The sequence below is a fragment of the Aptenodytes forsteri genome, unplaced genomic scaffold, assembly GCF_000699145.1.
Source record: "Aptenodytes forsteri isolate BGI_AS27 unplaced genomic scaffold, ASM69914v1 Scaffold208, whole genome shotgun sequence".
Taxonomy (NCBI): Eukaryota; Metazoa; Chordata; class Aves; order Sphenisciformes; family Spheniscidae; genus Aptenodytes; species Aptenodytes forsteri.
Genome location: NW_008794963.1, coordinates 3,547,631 through 3,564,179, shown reverse-complemented (window position 1 = coordinate 3,564,179; position 16,549 = coordinate 3,547,631). Strand labels below are relative to the sequence as shown.

The 16,549-nt window shown below is 36.0% G+C and overlaps 1 protein-coding gene across 1 annotated transcript in view; it reads right to left on the bottom strand.

The window, feature by feature from the left end:
• The window catches only part of MTDH (metadherin), a 46,202-nt gene that overhangs the window by 11,937 nt on the left and 17,716 nt on the right, over positions 1 to 16,549 (bottom strand). Inside the window, exons 7-12 of the mRNA XM_009275510.1 lie at positions 14,266 to 14,517; positions 12,014 to 12,100; positions 9,942 to 10,040; positions 7,239 to 7,363; positions 6,559 to 6,678; positions 3,701 to 3,820 (exon numbers count right to left, since the gene is read on the bottom strand). Coding sequence (XP_009273785.1) covers positions 3,701 to 3,820; positions 6,559 to 6,678; positions 7,239 to 7,363; positions 9,942 to 10,040; positions 12,014 to 12,100; positions 14,266 to 14,517 — 803 coding nt within the window. The remainder of the gene's footprint in view (positions 1 to 3,700; positions 3,821 to 6,558; positions 6,679 to 7,238; positions 7,364 to 9,941; positions 10,041 to 12,013; positions 12,101 to 14,265; positions 14,518 to 16,549) is intronic.

The following is a 16,549-nucleotide window of genomic DNA, read 5'->3' as shown; positions in this document are numbered from 1 at the left end:
ACTGTGCATCACTTGCTTTGTGTATTATTATTATTATTATCATATTATTATTATTGTCATTTTATTTCAATTATTAAACTGTTTTTTATCTCAACCCACGAGTTTTTCTCACTTGTGCTCTTCCAATTCTCTCCCCCATCCCACCGGGTGGGGGGAGTGAGCGAGCGACTGCGTGGTGCTCAGTTGCCGACTGAGGTTAAACCACGACAATTAGAATAACAGATATCTGTGAGAGCAGTTGGAAATTATTTCAGTGGAAACTACTGTAGTAATAACTGCTAAGTAAAAGATACTCCTAGTATTTTCCAATTATCCGGTCTATTTTGAAGGCTCCCACTACAGAGACAAGATGTAACTGTAGCTTACTGTGTAGCACTTACTGGAATTAAAGTACAGTAAAACAGAAGTCAAAATGCAAAAAAAATTTTGACATTCCAATAGGAAAGTCAGAACATAAAAAGCATATGATCCCACAGCAGGTGACCTACAGACAAAAGGCTTCAAATAAGAGTGTATTAGAAAAAAGTGCCTCAGTCAAGCAATAAACCCCAAACTTTAGGATGTTATTAAGAAGTCATGGCTGTAGTTGTGCCACAACAGCCAGGACCTGGAACTATCACAACAAAACAGTGAAGTTTATATCCAGCCCTTGATGTGGATGTACACAGATCCTACATTATAGTCACCAGTTTGTACTGTTTCCATCACTGTAACGTAAGCATCTCAAAAAATTCAGTCAGAACATACAAAAGAGCAAAAAGATACACTTTTTTACTTTTCTTTTTAATCATATCACACTGAGCAAGAAGTTAACAGCTTTAATTAAAAAACCCAACATATGAATTTAGAGGGTAGCAGTTCTCTAAGCTTTTATGAACAGACGAGTTTGCTGTGCCCTTACACATCAATATCTATATCTAATATCTATAATTGCAATATTTCTCAATCTACTGAAAATATGGTACTCTTGAATTTTTTTTTTTTTTAATATAAACCATGCTGATAAAAATGAATTCCCATCTACAGGATTTCCAAGCTTAGCTAATTCTAATGTTGTCTAATGGTTAGCAAACATCAGCTACATAAATACGTGAACTCTAACAAAATGGATGTGGCCTCTCAAACAGAAGGAGGACTTAAAGCTCTAGTTGTGCATGGTAATTGATTCAGGTCACTGGTATAGTTTTGTTAGGACAGAGTCACTCTCCACCTGCAGGTAAAGTAACTCAATTAAGATTTAAATGGCATACAGCTGTCAGGTTGACTAACAAACATGTTGCAGCTTGAATGTTGAAAGCATGCAGTATTACTGCAAATGTAATGATACAGGTACATAACAGCATTATCTGGACATTTTTCCAAATACCATACTTCTGTCTGAATTTTGGATGAGGGGAGTGGATAGCGATACCAAACATTAAGAATTGGGTACCACTCTTCACTAGGATATTCTGTGTTAACAAATCAGTTCAGAAAGGAAAGCTGAAACAACGAATAAAACCTATTTGATAATAGAAATGGTTATATGCATAATTCTACAATTTATTAATGAAGTAGTGACTTGTGAAACTGTTACAGATGAAGGATTTCCAAAGGTATCTCTTGATTTAAAACCTGTGCGTGCTGACAAAATGCCAAAGGTTTCCACACAGCCCAATGCGTAATACAGGAAAAATATAATCACCAGACAAAAACCCAGAAGTGTTCAACATTCAGCTGTTTCCGGTCTTTATGAGGATATTCTGGATCATAACTTACTTGTACTCAGTTTATTTTTCCTCATATTTGGTTCTCATTGCTCAAGACTAGATTATCTACCTTGGAAACTTAAGTCATCCATTTCACACGTCAGTCACAGACTGTTTCTAAAACTTTTTGGAACAGCCAAGTCAAACAACATCAGAAGGCATCTTTGCACGTGTGAAATTACAGTGAAGCCAAATCTGATGGCAAGGAGACTTGATAAAGACTGATAGACCATCTGCATTGTCAGATACAACAATTCACAAATTGTCCTTTATCAAGTCCAAGTAACTTCCAGAGAGTGTTGTTAGTAATAGTTTTGTTTGTCCTTTGCCCCCACACCAAGTTTAATACAGACTTTTTCACAAAATTGCCACTAACACAGCTATACATAGGCACGTATATGAACAGATTGAATTTAAGACTCAAGAGTAACAGGAGCACTCAAGCCCCCCAAAAATAGTGCACAGCGTAGGTCTACATCAGAGGTGATGCCATCAAATCACCTAGGAAGTTGGGTATGGTTTTAAACTCTAAACAATTGAGCAAAGTCTACTGAAACTGGGCTGATATTTTGGCAGTGCTGACACCTCGTGAGAAAAAACAAAATACTTAACTGCAGATCAAAAGAATCGTTACATGTAGCTAAAAAGTATTTCTCAAATCAATTTAGATTTCTAAACAGCAAAAGCTAGCCTTCTGGGATGCACCAGTACACCCCTTTCTAGATGTCAAAAAAGCCACCTTGAAGTCACAATCCAAATATGAGTTTTCTGTCTACACATTTTCAGCTATGGCCTCCAACACAAAACAATGTATTTGCTTTTATGTTTTTTTTTTTTAAAAAAAACCCAAACCCAAAAAACCCACACACACTGCCAAGAATAAAGCCACTTGCACACATCGGCAGATGTTTTTTTTCAGATACAGCTTCAAAAAACCCCCACAAAAAACAACTTTGCACTAGTCAGATAGAATAGGTAGCTGTTGCTAACCTTGAATAAAGGTTGAACTGAACCTAAACTAATTATAGTAAAAGCTCTACTTTGATGTAGGATATTCAGAATAAGCTAAAAGTATGTCTGAATGTGCTTTTCAAGGCAAATGTTATCAATAAACACTTCCTGTACTTTTTCTTTGGTGACCTGCAGCCTCTCATAAAAGATTCCATTCTAATATTTTCATTTGAATCTTAAGACCTTGTTATCTTTATAAAACAAATGCTTAGCAATTAAAAAGTAAAACTCAATATTCTGACAGATATTCTGTGGTACTAAACTGCTGTCTCACTGGTATTGTTCACTCTTTTTGGAACACAAAACCAATACCACTTGAAATATTAAATACTTTACTTCTTCCTACAATGTGATCCTTGTAGGATAACAGTATCTAAAAAAGCTGCTAGTTGGAGAAAGATTAAAGAGAACTTGTATTCTCTAGAATATTTGTTTCAACTGTGAGCTGAAGCAAACAGTCAGTTTGTGAATTGGTTCAAATAAAAACTTTTCTTATTTAGTCATTAGCATTAAGCTCAGCACAGCCATTAAAAATCAAATTTAGACTGCATTTAAGTCAGAATATAATAAGTTAGTAATGCTTCCTTCTGTTGCAATGAAACAAAATATGCTATTAGTCTTGTGCTCAGACCTATGAGTTCTTAGGTTTCCAGATTTCAAAGTTTTAAACTATTGCTTGAATATTCAAACAAGAAAATAACTTGACGGTCATGAAAGTGACTACTGATTTAGAAGATACTGCTTTTCAGAGTAGACACCCTTTTTGAAACTCGCAGCTGACCTGTATCTAAAATTCAACCTCTCAATAGCCTTTATATTCATAAACTTATAGCCTGAAGCCGTATTCTTACTGTAACCTTACCTACACAAACTAATGTTTCAGTGGACTTTGAGCACTTCAAATCAGAAACTGTAACATAAACCCAATTTTGTATCCCTACCTTAGCTGGTTCACTAGTACTTATGGTCTTCAGAGAAAAAGCTATTTCCTGCTGTGGTTGAACTTTTGAGGTATCCTCCTGAAATTCCTCTCCAGCTTCTCTATCCAGTTCTTCAGTGTCCTACAAAAAGCGGGGGTGGGAAAAAAAAAAAGCCTGTGTTTGCAGTAATGTTCTGACTCTTCTTCCCTGCACATCGGTTTTGTTGCCATAATCAGCTTCTGTAACTAAGAAAATCTATCTTAAAAAAATTAAAGTAGTGGGCTAATATTAGCCTATGCTAACACTCAAAATTTATAGAACAACATAATACAAAAATACCCATAGAACCCAATAAAGCCCAGAAAGCAGTACTCTTCATGCAATTTACTAACAAAAATCCCAATCTCTGAATGAACTGCACTTCATACTCCTGTGAAATGATAAGGATGTGAAATTAAACTGAAATTACTCTAAAAACTTCGCAAAAGTACCACGATGAGACTTGACTGCTGTCAATTCTGTGGTTTGTTACAAGTAAAATGTTTTTAAATGCAAGCTCTGTATATTAACCTGTACAGTTTTCTATCACATATTAAGCTTTAATATTTTTTGCAACCCAATTTAGTCTGCCGTGATGCCTGTAAAACAAACCTCTCGGTACAGAAACTGAAAATATATCTGAAGTATCCAAGAGTATCAACCTTTACTCCTTAAACACTCTAATCATGGAAAGTTTTCATTTTACATGAGGAATTAGAGTAGTTACATTTGTTTATAGCACCAGAAGAATCCTGTGGCGGTGAACAGTAAATAGAACACAGGTCTCTTGTTTTAAGCTCGAAGTACCTCTTGAAACATTGGTCCTTCACTTATTTCCCCTGGAACCTTGTGACGACGCAGTCACAGTCTAAGTCTGTTGATTCTTGACAGGAAAGAATATATATTGCCTTACACCTAGCTCTGAAGGTAGCTTTCACTGCCTTGACAAACACTGAAGTCAACAAATATGAGTGTGAACCCTTAAGTATAATCAATGAGAAAGATGATGCTGTTTAAGTGAACGTGTTCAATTTTCAGGGGATAAATATACAAATTTTAAGTGAGTTTGAAGTAGGACTGGCAAGTTAAATTACTAAACTGCTATAACAAAGATAAGTTATCTGTGATGTATTAGCAGTTCTGTCTGCTCCTATCAAGCAACACCCCCCAGTTTTCCATAAATTTAATACTAGCTCTGAAGGTAGCTTTCACTGCCTTGACAAACACTGAAGTCAACAAATATGAGTGTGAACCCTTAAGTATAATCAATGAGAAAGATGATGCTGTTTAAGTGAACGTGTTCAATTTTCAGGGGATAAATATACAAATTTTAAGTGAGTTTGAAGTAGGACTGGCAAGTTAAATTACTAAACTGCTATAACAAAGATAAGTTATCTGTGATGTATTAGCAGTTCTGTCTGCTCCTATCAAGCAACACCCCCCGGTTTTCCATAAAAATTTAATACAGAGAAATTCTCATCTTTAAACTGATGACCTCTAGACCGATGGATTGAAAGAAAAAGTAATAAAATCAGAATGGTTGGAGAGTAATGGGTACAATAAATGAATCTGATTATGTTAATATGGACAGTAGGATTCCATTTGACACATACAACTTAAAAGGCAGCTCACAGGCAACGGAAAAAAAATAATTTCAGAATGCACTCACTGACCTTAAGATCCATGCAAAACATCCGCAAACACCTGTTAACCATAACCTATTAATCTTGACTTAGTCATTGCAGATACCAGAACATGACAGTTTTCAATTACAAAAAAGCTGCAGTCCTAGTACCCTCAGTTTGAATTTGCCTCAGAAAAACCCACTGCAAAATGACACAAGCATCCACAGACAACTTTAAAAGAATTCTATGTAATAGAAATTTAATCTTTCAAAATTGTTTTAATAAAATCTCAGACTGAAAGCATAATAATCATATAAAGCAAATCCAAAGCAAGAATGACTGAAGTAATGCTTTCCCCCCTCTCTCCAATTCACCTAGTCAGATTCAACTGAGCATTTAACATTTTGTAAAGAAAGTAAATTATGAATGGCTGTCACTACAAACAGAAGCAGGATGTATTCTGAGCATGAGCTATTAAAAGCTTTTTCCTATTAGGAAAGTACTTGTTTTCATCTGTTCAAACATGATTCAATTGCCAAGTGAAGTGCAATCTGCTTTTGCTATTTTTACAACAAATCTGTTTCAATGTAATTCTTCAAAAGCTATTTAAGTAACACAGGAAACTCCAACCATCCTCAGTTTGTAAATACTATCTCACTCAAATCTGACTCACAGAGTAGCTCCACCTACTGAGTTCGAGGCATTGATACTTACCATTTCACATGAATCAAGCTACGACAGTACTTCAGAAAACTATATTCTAGTAGAATTGTACTTTAAAACAGCCTAAGAGAAAATTTCTCTCGTTCTCCTAGCTAGCTATGGCCACTAAGGGAGCTGTCTTTCAAAGGACAGGAGGAGAAGGCTTCCCATGCAGAGGAAAGTTCCTCCTGGAAGCATCCCTACAGTACAGAATCCTATTTGACAGAAAAATAATTCAGGATAAATACTTTCCACATATTTCACGCTTTCCATAAATCCAGCAAAACTACGTTGTATTCACAAGTCAAACATGGAATAATTCAAATGAAAGAAGATACTAGTAAGAGAAGGATTACTTTAACTCTTGAGAAACAATAGTAGACAATCCAATACGGTAAGGAAATGAATTTCCCCAAAATAATTTTTGCTTAAGACACTAATACACAAAAATAAGGTGATTTTGTGAATTCCTCACAATTGCCTTTCAGACTATCCAGAATTTGTTCCATTTACCTGTGCAGGAGAGTTAGCTTCTTCACCCTGCTTCTTCTTTTTCTTCTTCTTTTTCTTGGATTTGCCACTTGTAGAACTCTGAAGAATTGGCTCTGCTTTTTCTCTTTCATTATCTGAAGCCTTCATATGGGAATATAATGTATTTAGCATTTAAAATGACAATGAAACATGCCTTCTATAGACTAAACACAAATTAATAGCTATAAGGAATTTAATTGCATATAAAACTATAAATGTACACAATCTTATCTGTTCAGTTCATTTTAGGAAGACTACATTCTTTACATGCTATGTAGTAATATAGGTACAGGAGTTGGGACTGAAAAAGGCAACAGAGCACCATGTACTGGTGGCAAGGAAATGCTGTTTTTCATACAGAGAACTAAATATTGTTAAGAAGTATTTATGAAAACAAGTCTAAATCCTTAGTCTGCAACAATAAGGTAATCCTTATATTATGGTGAGCCAGTAAGATTTGACATGGAGCTAAGTGGCTTCTATTTTCTCAATAACAACATTCAGCATTTTCCTTCTCTGTGTACACATTAAACACAATTGTGCTACTTTTACCAATGTAAAAGAGATGAGAGATCACCTTTATCATCACCCTTAAGTTACTTTAAGAAAAAGCAGTGGTAAGGGCAAAGTCTTGGAGCTAAGGAGAAAATATCACCTTTTACCTTCTGAACATCAGGTATCTCTTCAGGTTGAGGAACAGAAGCAACTTTTTCTTCATCTACCCAGTTTCCCCACTCTTCTGCTGGTGCATTCCAATCAGAGCTGGGATCAGATGAAGAAAGTCCATCTACAAAGATGAAAAAGATTTTCAGAAATGTGTCCTTACTTTACAGGTGCTCTTTAACAGTTTAAAAATGAAAAAAAAAAATCTATGCATAAAACCACTTCTTGATATCAAGATATAAATATTCATTTCCTGTATTTCTGAAAAAATGTAAATATTCTAATGATAGGTGGAAGAGTTTCATAAGTAATGAGTAAGATGGTTATTTTACAGAGCAATCGGATTACAAACTAGTCACAGCAGCAGCTAGCTAGATGCAATTGCTTTGAGATACTTCTCTAGTCTATGTGAAGAGGGACAAATTTAAGAGTTGTTCTCTATCTTAAACCTCATTCCTAGTTTGTGAAAAAATTAAGATGAACTGTAACACTGATCAATCTTACCTTAGTAAGAATCCTTTACAAGTGATATATCTGAAGTGTAAAACTTACTGAGCCAGAAGTCATCTTGTAACACTGACATTTAATAACCTTATTTTTTCTAACACTGTAAGTCCCTACTCCATTTTGCTATCGTTCATTTATGATGGCACATATTTATGTTGTCACACAGGAATGACAGATTTAAAGGGTCAGCTATATAAAAATTAAAAATATCTGAAGGGAAGAACTAAGCCTTAGACTGTCCGTTTAGTAGAAAGTTACAGCAAGCCAATTTTAAAACAGACCCTGTAAAAGATCATCTTTCATTTCACATTTATATTAACATCACAAATATTTCTCACCCTCAGTCTACGCCAAATTGAAGAAGAGGCAAACTCGGTCTACCAACTACAGCGGGATTCAGTTTAAACATTTGAAAATTAAGTCAAAATGAAAAGCAGTAGTAAACCCAATTAAATTTACTGGCAAACATTATGAAACCAAAAAAACACTAAGAGATGTTGAGATTACTTACAATACTTTTCCACCTCTTGCTTTCATATAAAAATATTACCTCAATTACACTTACTTTGGACACTAAAATTTACCAATTTGAAAAAACAATTACTGCCCAACATCAACACTTTATGGTTTATCTACTGCCCTCTCACTAGTTGCTTAAAGAAAAAATCCATTCTTTTTTATTCATAATAAAAATTAGTAGCTTTTGTACATACAGTTAATTTCCTTGTCCTGAACCTGATAAAGGAGCAAGGTGTATCTGTGTATCACATTGGCCTAAACTTCCATTATTTCCCCACTTCTATTAGCGTTCACTTCAATTAGTTGACATCTATGACCACATTAACAGAAGCTATAGCCATAAACATTCTATGCACAGAAATGTGAATAAATTGTGCTTTTGATAATACGTAAAATTGATTAGTTTCAAATGATTAACTGAAACGTGCTTCCTTTATCCTTAAAACAGATAAAAGACAAAAGATAAGTTCCGTGCTTCCTTTATCCTTAAAACAGATAAAGGACAAAAGATAAGTTTCAAAATGATCTGGTATCAGAGCAGTCATGCCAAAACTGGCGGAATCAAGGACTGCATCAATCCATTCCAATTTTGTAGTCATTAAATAAGAAGTTGTTCTTAGAGAGAAGGCAACATGCAAGGCAGCTTTTCTGGTCAACTTCTTAACCAATTTCTCAGGTCAATGACCTAATGAGAGGCACTAAATTGTTTTTCTTAAACATTCTTAGATCTGACTGGATAAAGATATCAGTTACAAGGCAGTTCAAAAAGTGAATTTAAGGCTGAAAGCTTTCTTCACAGGTACAGTTTCACTAGTAAATACTTAGGAATTACTGTAACTATTATACTACAGCCCTGTTTAGGGAGAGACTGTGGTAAGAACTACAAGAATATTTTAAAATTGGCAGGGAGGGGAAAGGGGAGAGTAAACACCAATTTTACTACAATTCCCAAGTAATTTCAGTGATTTCTATCCTGCATATGCTTTTCTATACACATAAGAACTTCCTAATGTTTGCTAAATGAGGAATTACTGTAACTATTATACTACAGCCCTGTTTAGGGAGAGACTGTGGTAAGAACTACAAGAATATTTTAAAATTGGCAGGGAGGGGAAAGGGGAGAGTAAACACCAATTTTACTACAATTCCCAAGTAATTTCAGTGATTTCTATCCTGCATATGCTTTTCTATACACATAAGAACTTCCTAATGTTTGCTAAATGAGAAATTAAGTTAAGCTACATACAAGAGTCTTATGTCACGTTAAGTTTTCAGTAACAAACATGTAAAAGCAAACTCAGTGACTCAAATACAATCTGCTAATAGTCTTTTGTAGACTTGCAGTAGATTTTTTTCTTCTTTTGCAGTAACTGTTTTAATTTATTACTAAGATTTTCTAGCAAAAGCCAGAACTACCTTAAAATGCACGAGCTCTTTCACTTCTGAGTTTCAATATCCAAGTATTTTTCCTAACAATTAACCATTTTCTATTATCGTTTGTCAAAATACTTCTTCCTGCTTTCTTCAAACTGTCAATTAGCTTTACAGAAGTGAAACATTCCAGGTTTTTCTTCAGATGCTCACAACTGGCTAATACAAGCACCAATTAAGTAACTATACTTTAAAGTAACGGTAATTAACAAAATTTTGGTAATAAACATTTTAGAGGAACATACTTAACCCAGACCATTCGTCATCAACAGGGGGTTGAGCATGACTTAAATCCCACTGAAAATCAGAAGTACCAGCCTGAGAAACTGACTCACTGTTGGATCCTGAAAGGGAATAAATAAAATTGTACTTGTAAGTTAACAAGCTTCCTGAGTTTTCTTGGGTAAAGAAATTCTAACCGAAGTAGGAAAGGAAGACAGAAGGCTTAAAGAAAAAAAAATCTGATTCTAAGAATTGCACAGGACAGGAAAACTACAAGGCTCTTGGAAGTGAGATATATTCAGAAAACAAGGGAACTGAAGAAGGAAGACAAAATTAAGTCAGGAGAAAAATATGGAAAAAAAAGGTAAGAAGGATGAATAACAGCAGTCTGTAAGGCAGTCTCCTCAAACTGAAAAATACAATTTTTATGTTTAGTAAAATTATTACCCTGTATCAGTAAGAACTCTTAGAGGGAGAAGCCTAAAGAAAAGAGTACTAGAAAGAAGCCTGATCAATTACATTGCAGATATAGCAATTAAATTATTCATTACTAAGAACCCAATTTTCATTTCAAGTAAAAGGTGTCAGAAACATAAAAGAAGCATGACAAACAACAGGAAGGCCAATATCAGTCACAGTAACAGAAAGTGTTAGACATCTAACATCATTATTTTAAGAAAAATAAGGTATCAGCAAAGAAACCATTTTAGAAAAAATAAACCCCAAGAAACTAAATTGTGAGACTGAATATTATGATGAGACTTTTGAATGAAGTTTAAATAGGACCATAGCTACGTGGGTGTCTATTTTATAAACACCACTGCAAAAGATACCTCAGATAACAGGAACCTTGATACATTCTCATTTTTTGCTAGCCAGTCACAAGTCAGAAGTAAATATTTAGTGTAGTCCCTTTGCATTAAAACATTGCTGGCTAATGTGCAAAGATGACAAATATACATCACTGTCTTCACACTTCTCTTTCAATTAAAGTTGGAATGGTGGTATTGCAGATGAATCTCAGATCAGTCTGTTGTCTCGCTTTATTAACTAAACTTTCTTAAGTTTTAGCCTACAGACCGAACTTGAACTCAAGTGGCTTCCCTGGGAAATGTTATTTTATTAAAACTCTCTGTACAATTAAGACTTTGTTTCTTCTTTTTCTTTAAGACAAGGTTTCTGTAAGTTTTTATTAAGTGAACTGTTCTTTGGAAAGTCTGATAAATTAGACCTTGGCATTTGTAACTCCTTTGTTATCCTGGCTCAGATGTGCACAGAGAATGAAGCACTCATGTGAGCTGTAGGACACTGAGCTCGAGTTCCACAGTTAAAAGACTGTAAACTGCAGTGGAAGTAAACATAGCCAAAGCGCATAAGCACTTGGCCAGCTACTTCCTAAAAGAAAATAGCCATGCCAAGCTCATTAGATAATGGGAGTAAGCAAGCAAGAGCAGAAAACCTGACATATGATCCCTTTATTGTATTATAAACCACTGTAGCACTTATGTCAGTAGTTTAACACACAAGAGTTGTTATGAAGCCAGGTTTGCACTCCATACCAGTTTCACCCTTCAAAGTAAGAAAAACCCAGAGCTCAGCTTTCCCACCCGTCATAACAGAGAAAAGACTCAGGACTTCAAATCTTGCCTATGGAACATATTTTGAAGTAGCGCTTCAGTTCCTCGAAGGGAAAAAACCCAACCATCAAATAACAAACCTCCCAGAAGATCAGGGTAAACAGACTTTCCTAGAAAACAATCTTCAGATCTCCAACTTGAGACAGAGCAATACTGAGCAATCTCTTACACCCATTATTTAGACTCAACACACAAACAGGAAGGCTAAATAAGAAATATCACCTTCGTATTGATCTAGCTTTTGATTATCAATTTAAAACAGTCACTTTATTGCATAATTTGAGCATAACAAAAAAGCTTTCTAGGCTTTCATAAAACATGTCTTCCACTTGTTTACAGTTACCAGTACTATATTCAAAGAACAATGAGAAAGGTGCATGTTAGTAACACTTGGTAAATTCTATTTCCACCTGGTGGGGCAGAAGAGAGTGGAAAAATCTTTGGAAGGCCATACATACCAGAAACTCCAGGAGTTAATCCAAATGAAGAGAAAGAAGTAGAATTCTGTTCAGAGTTATTAATCCTTGCATCCACATTCCAAGCAGCAACATCCGAGGGGGAGGGGGGGGAAGGGGGGAGGGGGGGGGGAAGAAAAAGAACTTCACACTGCTGGCAATGTTGAAAAAGTTAGCTATTTAATTATGAATAGGGTCAGAAAAACAGTGGACATTCCAGCCATGTTAACATTTCACACAACTGAGGGCATTATTTTGCTTATTACATCAATCAGTGCTCCTAGAGATGTGACTGTATGAACACTCATCTTGAGACAGTTTTCAAGCTTTCTGAGATCTTCTTCCCTCTACAGCCTTTTCTATATACAAACTTCTCACAAAGGAAAAGTAAATTGTGTTTTGAGTCCCATACTATTATTCTTCTTCCCATTATTGCAATCATCTAAGTTATTGAAAAGCATATTTATTAACTCTGCACATGAAACCTAGCTTGGAGCAAACTGCATATATGTTAAAGAACAACTGACTTCAGAACAATTTTTGACAAATAGGAGATACTGCTTAAAAATTAATACATACTTGACTGTTAAGTGTAAGGTAGAAAATAAGCAGAAATAATCAGTGGCACTAACGTGTCAAAAGAAACATCTCGTTAAGATTACATTTATTTAGTTGGGGGGGTGGGCACTCAAAACTGGACAGAGTATTCCAGATGTGGTCCGAGAAATGGATAATCACGATCCCAGATCTACTGACTCCTGTTGACACAGCCCAGAATACTGCTGGTGTCCTTTGCTGCTGGGGCCTATAGCTGCCTCATATCCAGCTTGGTGTCCACTAGGACCCCATATCCACAGAGCTGCTCTCCAGACAGTCAGTCCCCAGCTAGGGGTGCTTCCTACCCAGGTGCAGCACTTCACATTTGTCCTCGTTGAACTTCCTCAGGTTCCTGTTGGCCCATTTCTCCAGCTGGTTTAGGTCCCTCTGGATGGCACCCCGGATACGGACTGTATCAACTGATTCTCCCCTCCCCACTCAAGTTTGGTGTAACCTGGGAGTCTGATGTGAATGACACTGTTGCCTCCTCCAGGTCATTTATAAAGATGATAAACAGGACAGCTCTAAGTACAGAGGCCTGTGATATTCCCCCCTTGTTACCAGCCTCCAGGTAGAGTATGACTCACTACTACTACCTTAGAGCCTGACCAGTTTTTCAACCATCCTAACTTGGATACAGTAATACTGTGAGAGACAGTGTTGAAAGCATTACTAAAGTCATCATAAAAGACATCCACTGCTCTCTCCTTGCCCACAAAACTAATCATTTTACCAGAAGCAAATCAGCCTGGGTCAGGGACGATGTATTCTCGGTAACAAAAACAAGAACAAGCTGGTCACAGTGACTAAGAACTACCTTATTAGAATATACAGCAGAATACAGCTAACTAGAATATGAAGAAAGCCCTTTGCCTCTACTTGGCAATAGTAAAGCTTCCAATGGTACAGCAGGTCCAGCCTCAGGCACCACATTTCAAGATATGCGAGACAAATAAAAGAGGTGTAGATGAAAGCAACGTTGCTGACTACAAAGGAACACTGCTTTCCAGAAGAGACTAGGATCACTTAGACTGAATAGTGGGAAGGACCATGTTACAGCATCTACTAATAAGTTGAAGACTGATGCCCAGAGAGAAACAAGTAATTCTCTTCTCCGTTGTTATTATGGACAGTACAAGTGATAAAGGCAAAAAACTGTACAGAGAAGACTAAAAACAATTTCTAATGAGAAAAACAGCGTAACACTAAATGTCACAAGAGCTGAACAATCTTCATGCCTGGAGCCTAAACAAACATCCACCAAATTCAAACACAGTTGATTTGATCATGTGGATCAACAGAATAGACTTAGGACATGGGTTTTAAGACATCCATTAAAAAAAACAAAGTTACACTTAAAAATTACTTAGTAATCACTTTCAGAATTTTAGGAAAGTGATATAAAAAAATTTGATTCCTTCACAGAAATAATTTTATTTCAGATAAAACTCCAAAACCCCAGTTAAACTGTAAACAGACACAGATGTTAAGCCATCAGAACTTACAAGTAAACAGAACCTGCTTAGTTCACATTTCACTAGACCACTCCAAGATTTTTTTAAATATATAAACATAAAGCTATTTAAGAGATTCACTACTAAAAAATATACTTATGTAAAAATGCTTAAGTGAAGCAAGTTTTCTTCGGAATAGCTTACCAATAGGAGTGAACAAAGAACGCTCTTTCCAGGGCCTGCCCACCAGGGTTACACCCCAGTCCTTTCCATTTCCATTAGCATCTCCAGTGTCCTGGCCCCAAGCCGATGTCTCTGTCTTCCTCTTCCCAGCTGCAGTTGAGGGAACAGATGTCCATTTCTCCTCCCCTACACCAATCTGTGAGGAGATTTTTACAGACTTCTCATTCCAGCTTCCTCCATTTACTGTATGGCTTTCACTCAATCCTGGAGAAACTTAAATACAAGCATAATGAAAGCGTTATATAAAATAAGAACTGGATGAAGAATTAAAGTATTACTTACGTGCACATACACTTAACAATAAAAAAGTATAAATGACCAGCAGCTTTGCTACACCAGTGTGATATAGAACTGCTGCTCTGTCTCAGCTGATTTTCCAGTTCAGATGATATGCACCATCTGTCTACTAACTTGAAGAGCAAGGAAAAAAAACAGCACCAAACTGCACTCTCCTTCCTGTGTCCCTTTCTTTACAGGGCTGATATCTTGGTGAACCAGTGCCTCTAGATTTAAAAAAAAAAAAAAGGGGGTGGGGGCATTTCCAACATTGCCAGGTAATTTCTCTTAACAGAGTATGGTGATGATTTGTAGAAAGCCCAATGCACTAAGTGGAGAATAATTTCTCTTTCATAACTGCATACAGCAGTTCTCTAGGCAGGAAGTAGAAGAAATGACCAAGGATTAGAAAATGCTTCCCAAACACTACACAGAATTTGCAAAGAGCACAGCTATCATTGACTAGAGTCCATCAAAGTTAGAGGGGAAAAAAATCATGGTAACACTCAAAATAATTCATAAGCAATGTATTTTACGTTACATTAACGTAAAAGAGCACAAGTCTATCTCCAACAGTCTACCCTGCTGAGGAATTACTAGTCACAGCAAGTTTAATGTATACTGTGAGAGAAGTTAGTAGTACATTGAGACATAAAGATCATTATAAAACTTTTTATTATTTTTAATTTATACCCTTATAAAACATAAAGGCTAATGGTCACCTGGTGCACCCAGCCTGACCTCCTATATATATCAGAAATCTTTCTCAAAGGGCTCTGTATATCAAATCCTGTCTCTCTTTTTATATACGCAATGTAAACAACAAAAACTTCTCATCTACAAACGATTAAGAAATATCTGCATATTGCAAGTGTAACACTTAAACAGTCAGCCAAAACCTGATGGACAAGTCCACATCATATGCCAACAAAACTACAGACCAACTATTTCTTTCCTCAAATGAACTCGTAGCTCAGGCAGCACGAACATACGACATTCAAGACAGCCTCACCAGCAAGGAATTGATTAGGTGAAATATGCCTAGATTTTCTTAGACAAATCATTTCCAAACACAGACATCTGTAATGTCACCATTGCTGTACTTAAAAACACTGCCCTTTCTCTATACAACTCCACAGCACTAACATTGTTCATGTCAGTCAATGTCCTCTAAGGATAATATGACATCTTAGGGGAAGGCAACAACAAAAAGACAGAAATCAAAGTGTAGCTGATAGAAAAACTCTTCTGCAACCTTGCAAAAAGACAGCTGAAGTCCTGAAGCAGGAGCTTGATTATTCTGTGTTTATCATACCACTCTCCCATCACAAATATTTACCTTCTATACAACCAGCAAGTTTTCACAGAATCACAGAAAACTCAAGGTTGGAAGGCATTTCTGGAAGTCACCTAGTTCTACCTTCTGCTCAAAGCACAGCTAACTTCAAAATTACACCACTTTATTCAATTTCTGGAAATCATGAAGGCTGATAGTTCAAAGCATCTCTGGGCAATCTTATGAAGAGCTTTTTTCCTCATGGCCAGTCAAAATTTCCCTTACTGAAACTTGATTATTGCCTCCTGTCCTCCCATTACGCATCTCTGAAGAATACAGCTCCTTCCTTCTGTGCTATGGTCCAGGAAGTTTGCATGTGAAGTAAAGCTCTCAAAAACTGGCAGAAAGTGATTCACTTTCTGGACCTGGGTGCTTTTAATAACTCATTTGTTGACTTGCTTAATTGCACTGACTACTTTTCGTTAAAGCAACACCACTAATGTTGGCTGTAAGAAACAACCATCTTGATTTCATTATGCCAAACTAATTCACTTCAAGTATTACTATAGCAGTATCTCAATTAGAAAACTGCTAAGATTCACCAGTTGATCACAGTCTAAAAATAGCCAAATATTTTTAAAATTATGTATATGACATATATAATGTCATGTATATTTATAAATGTACATTTAT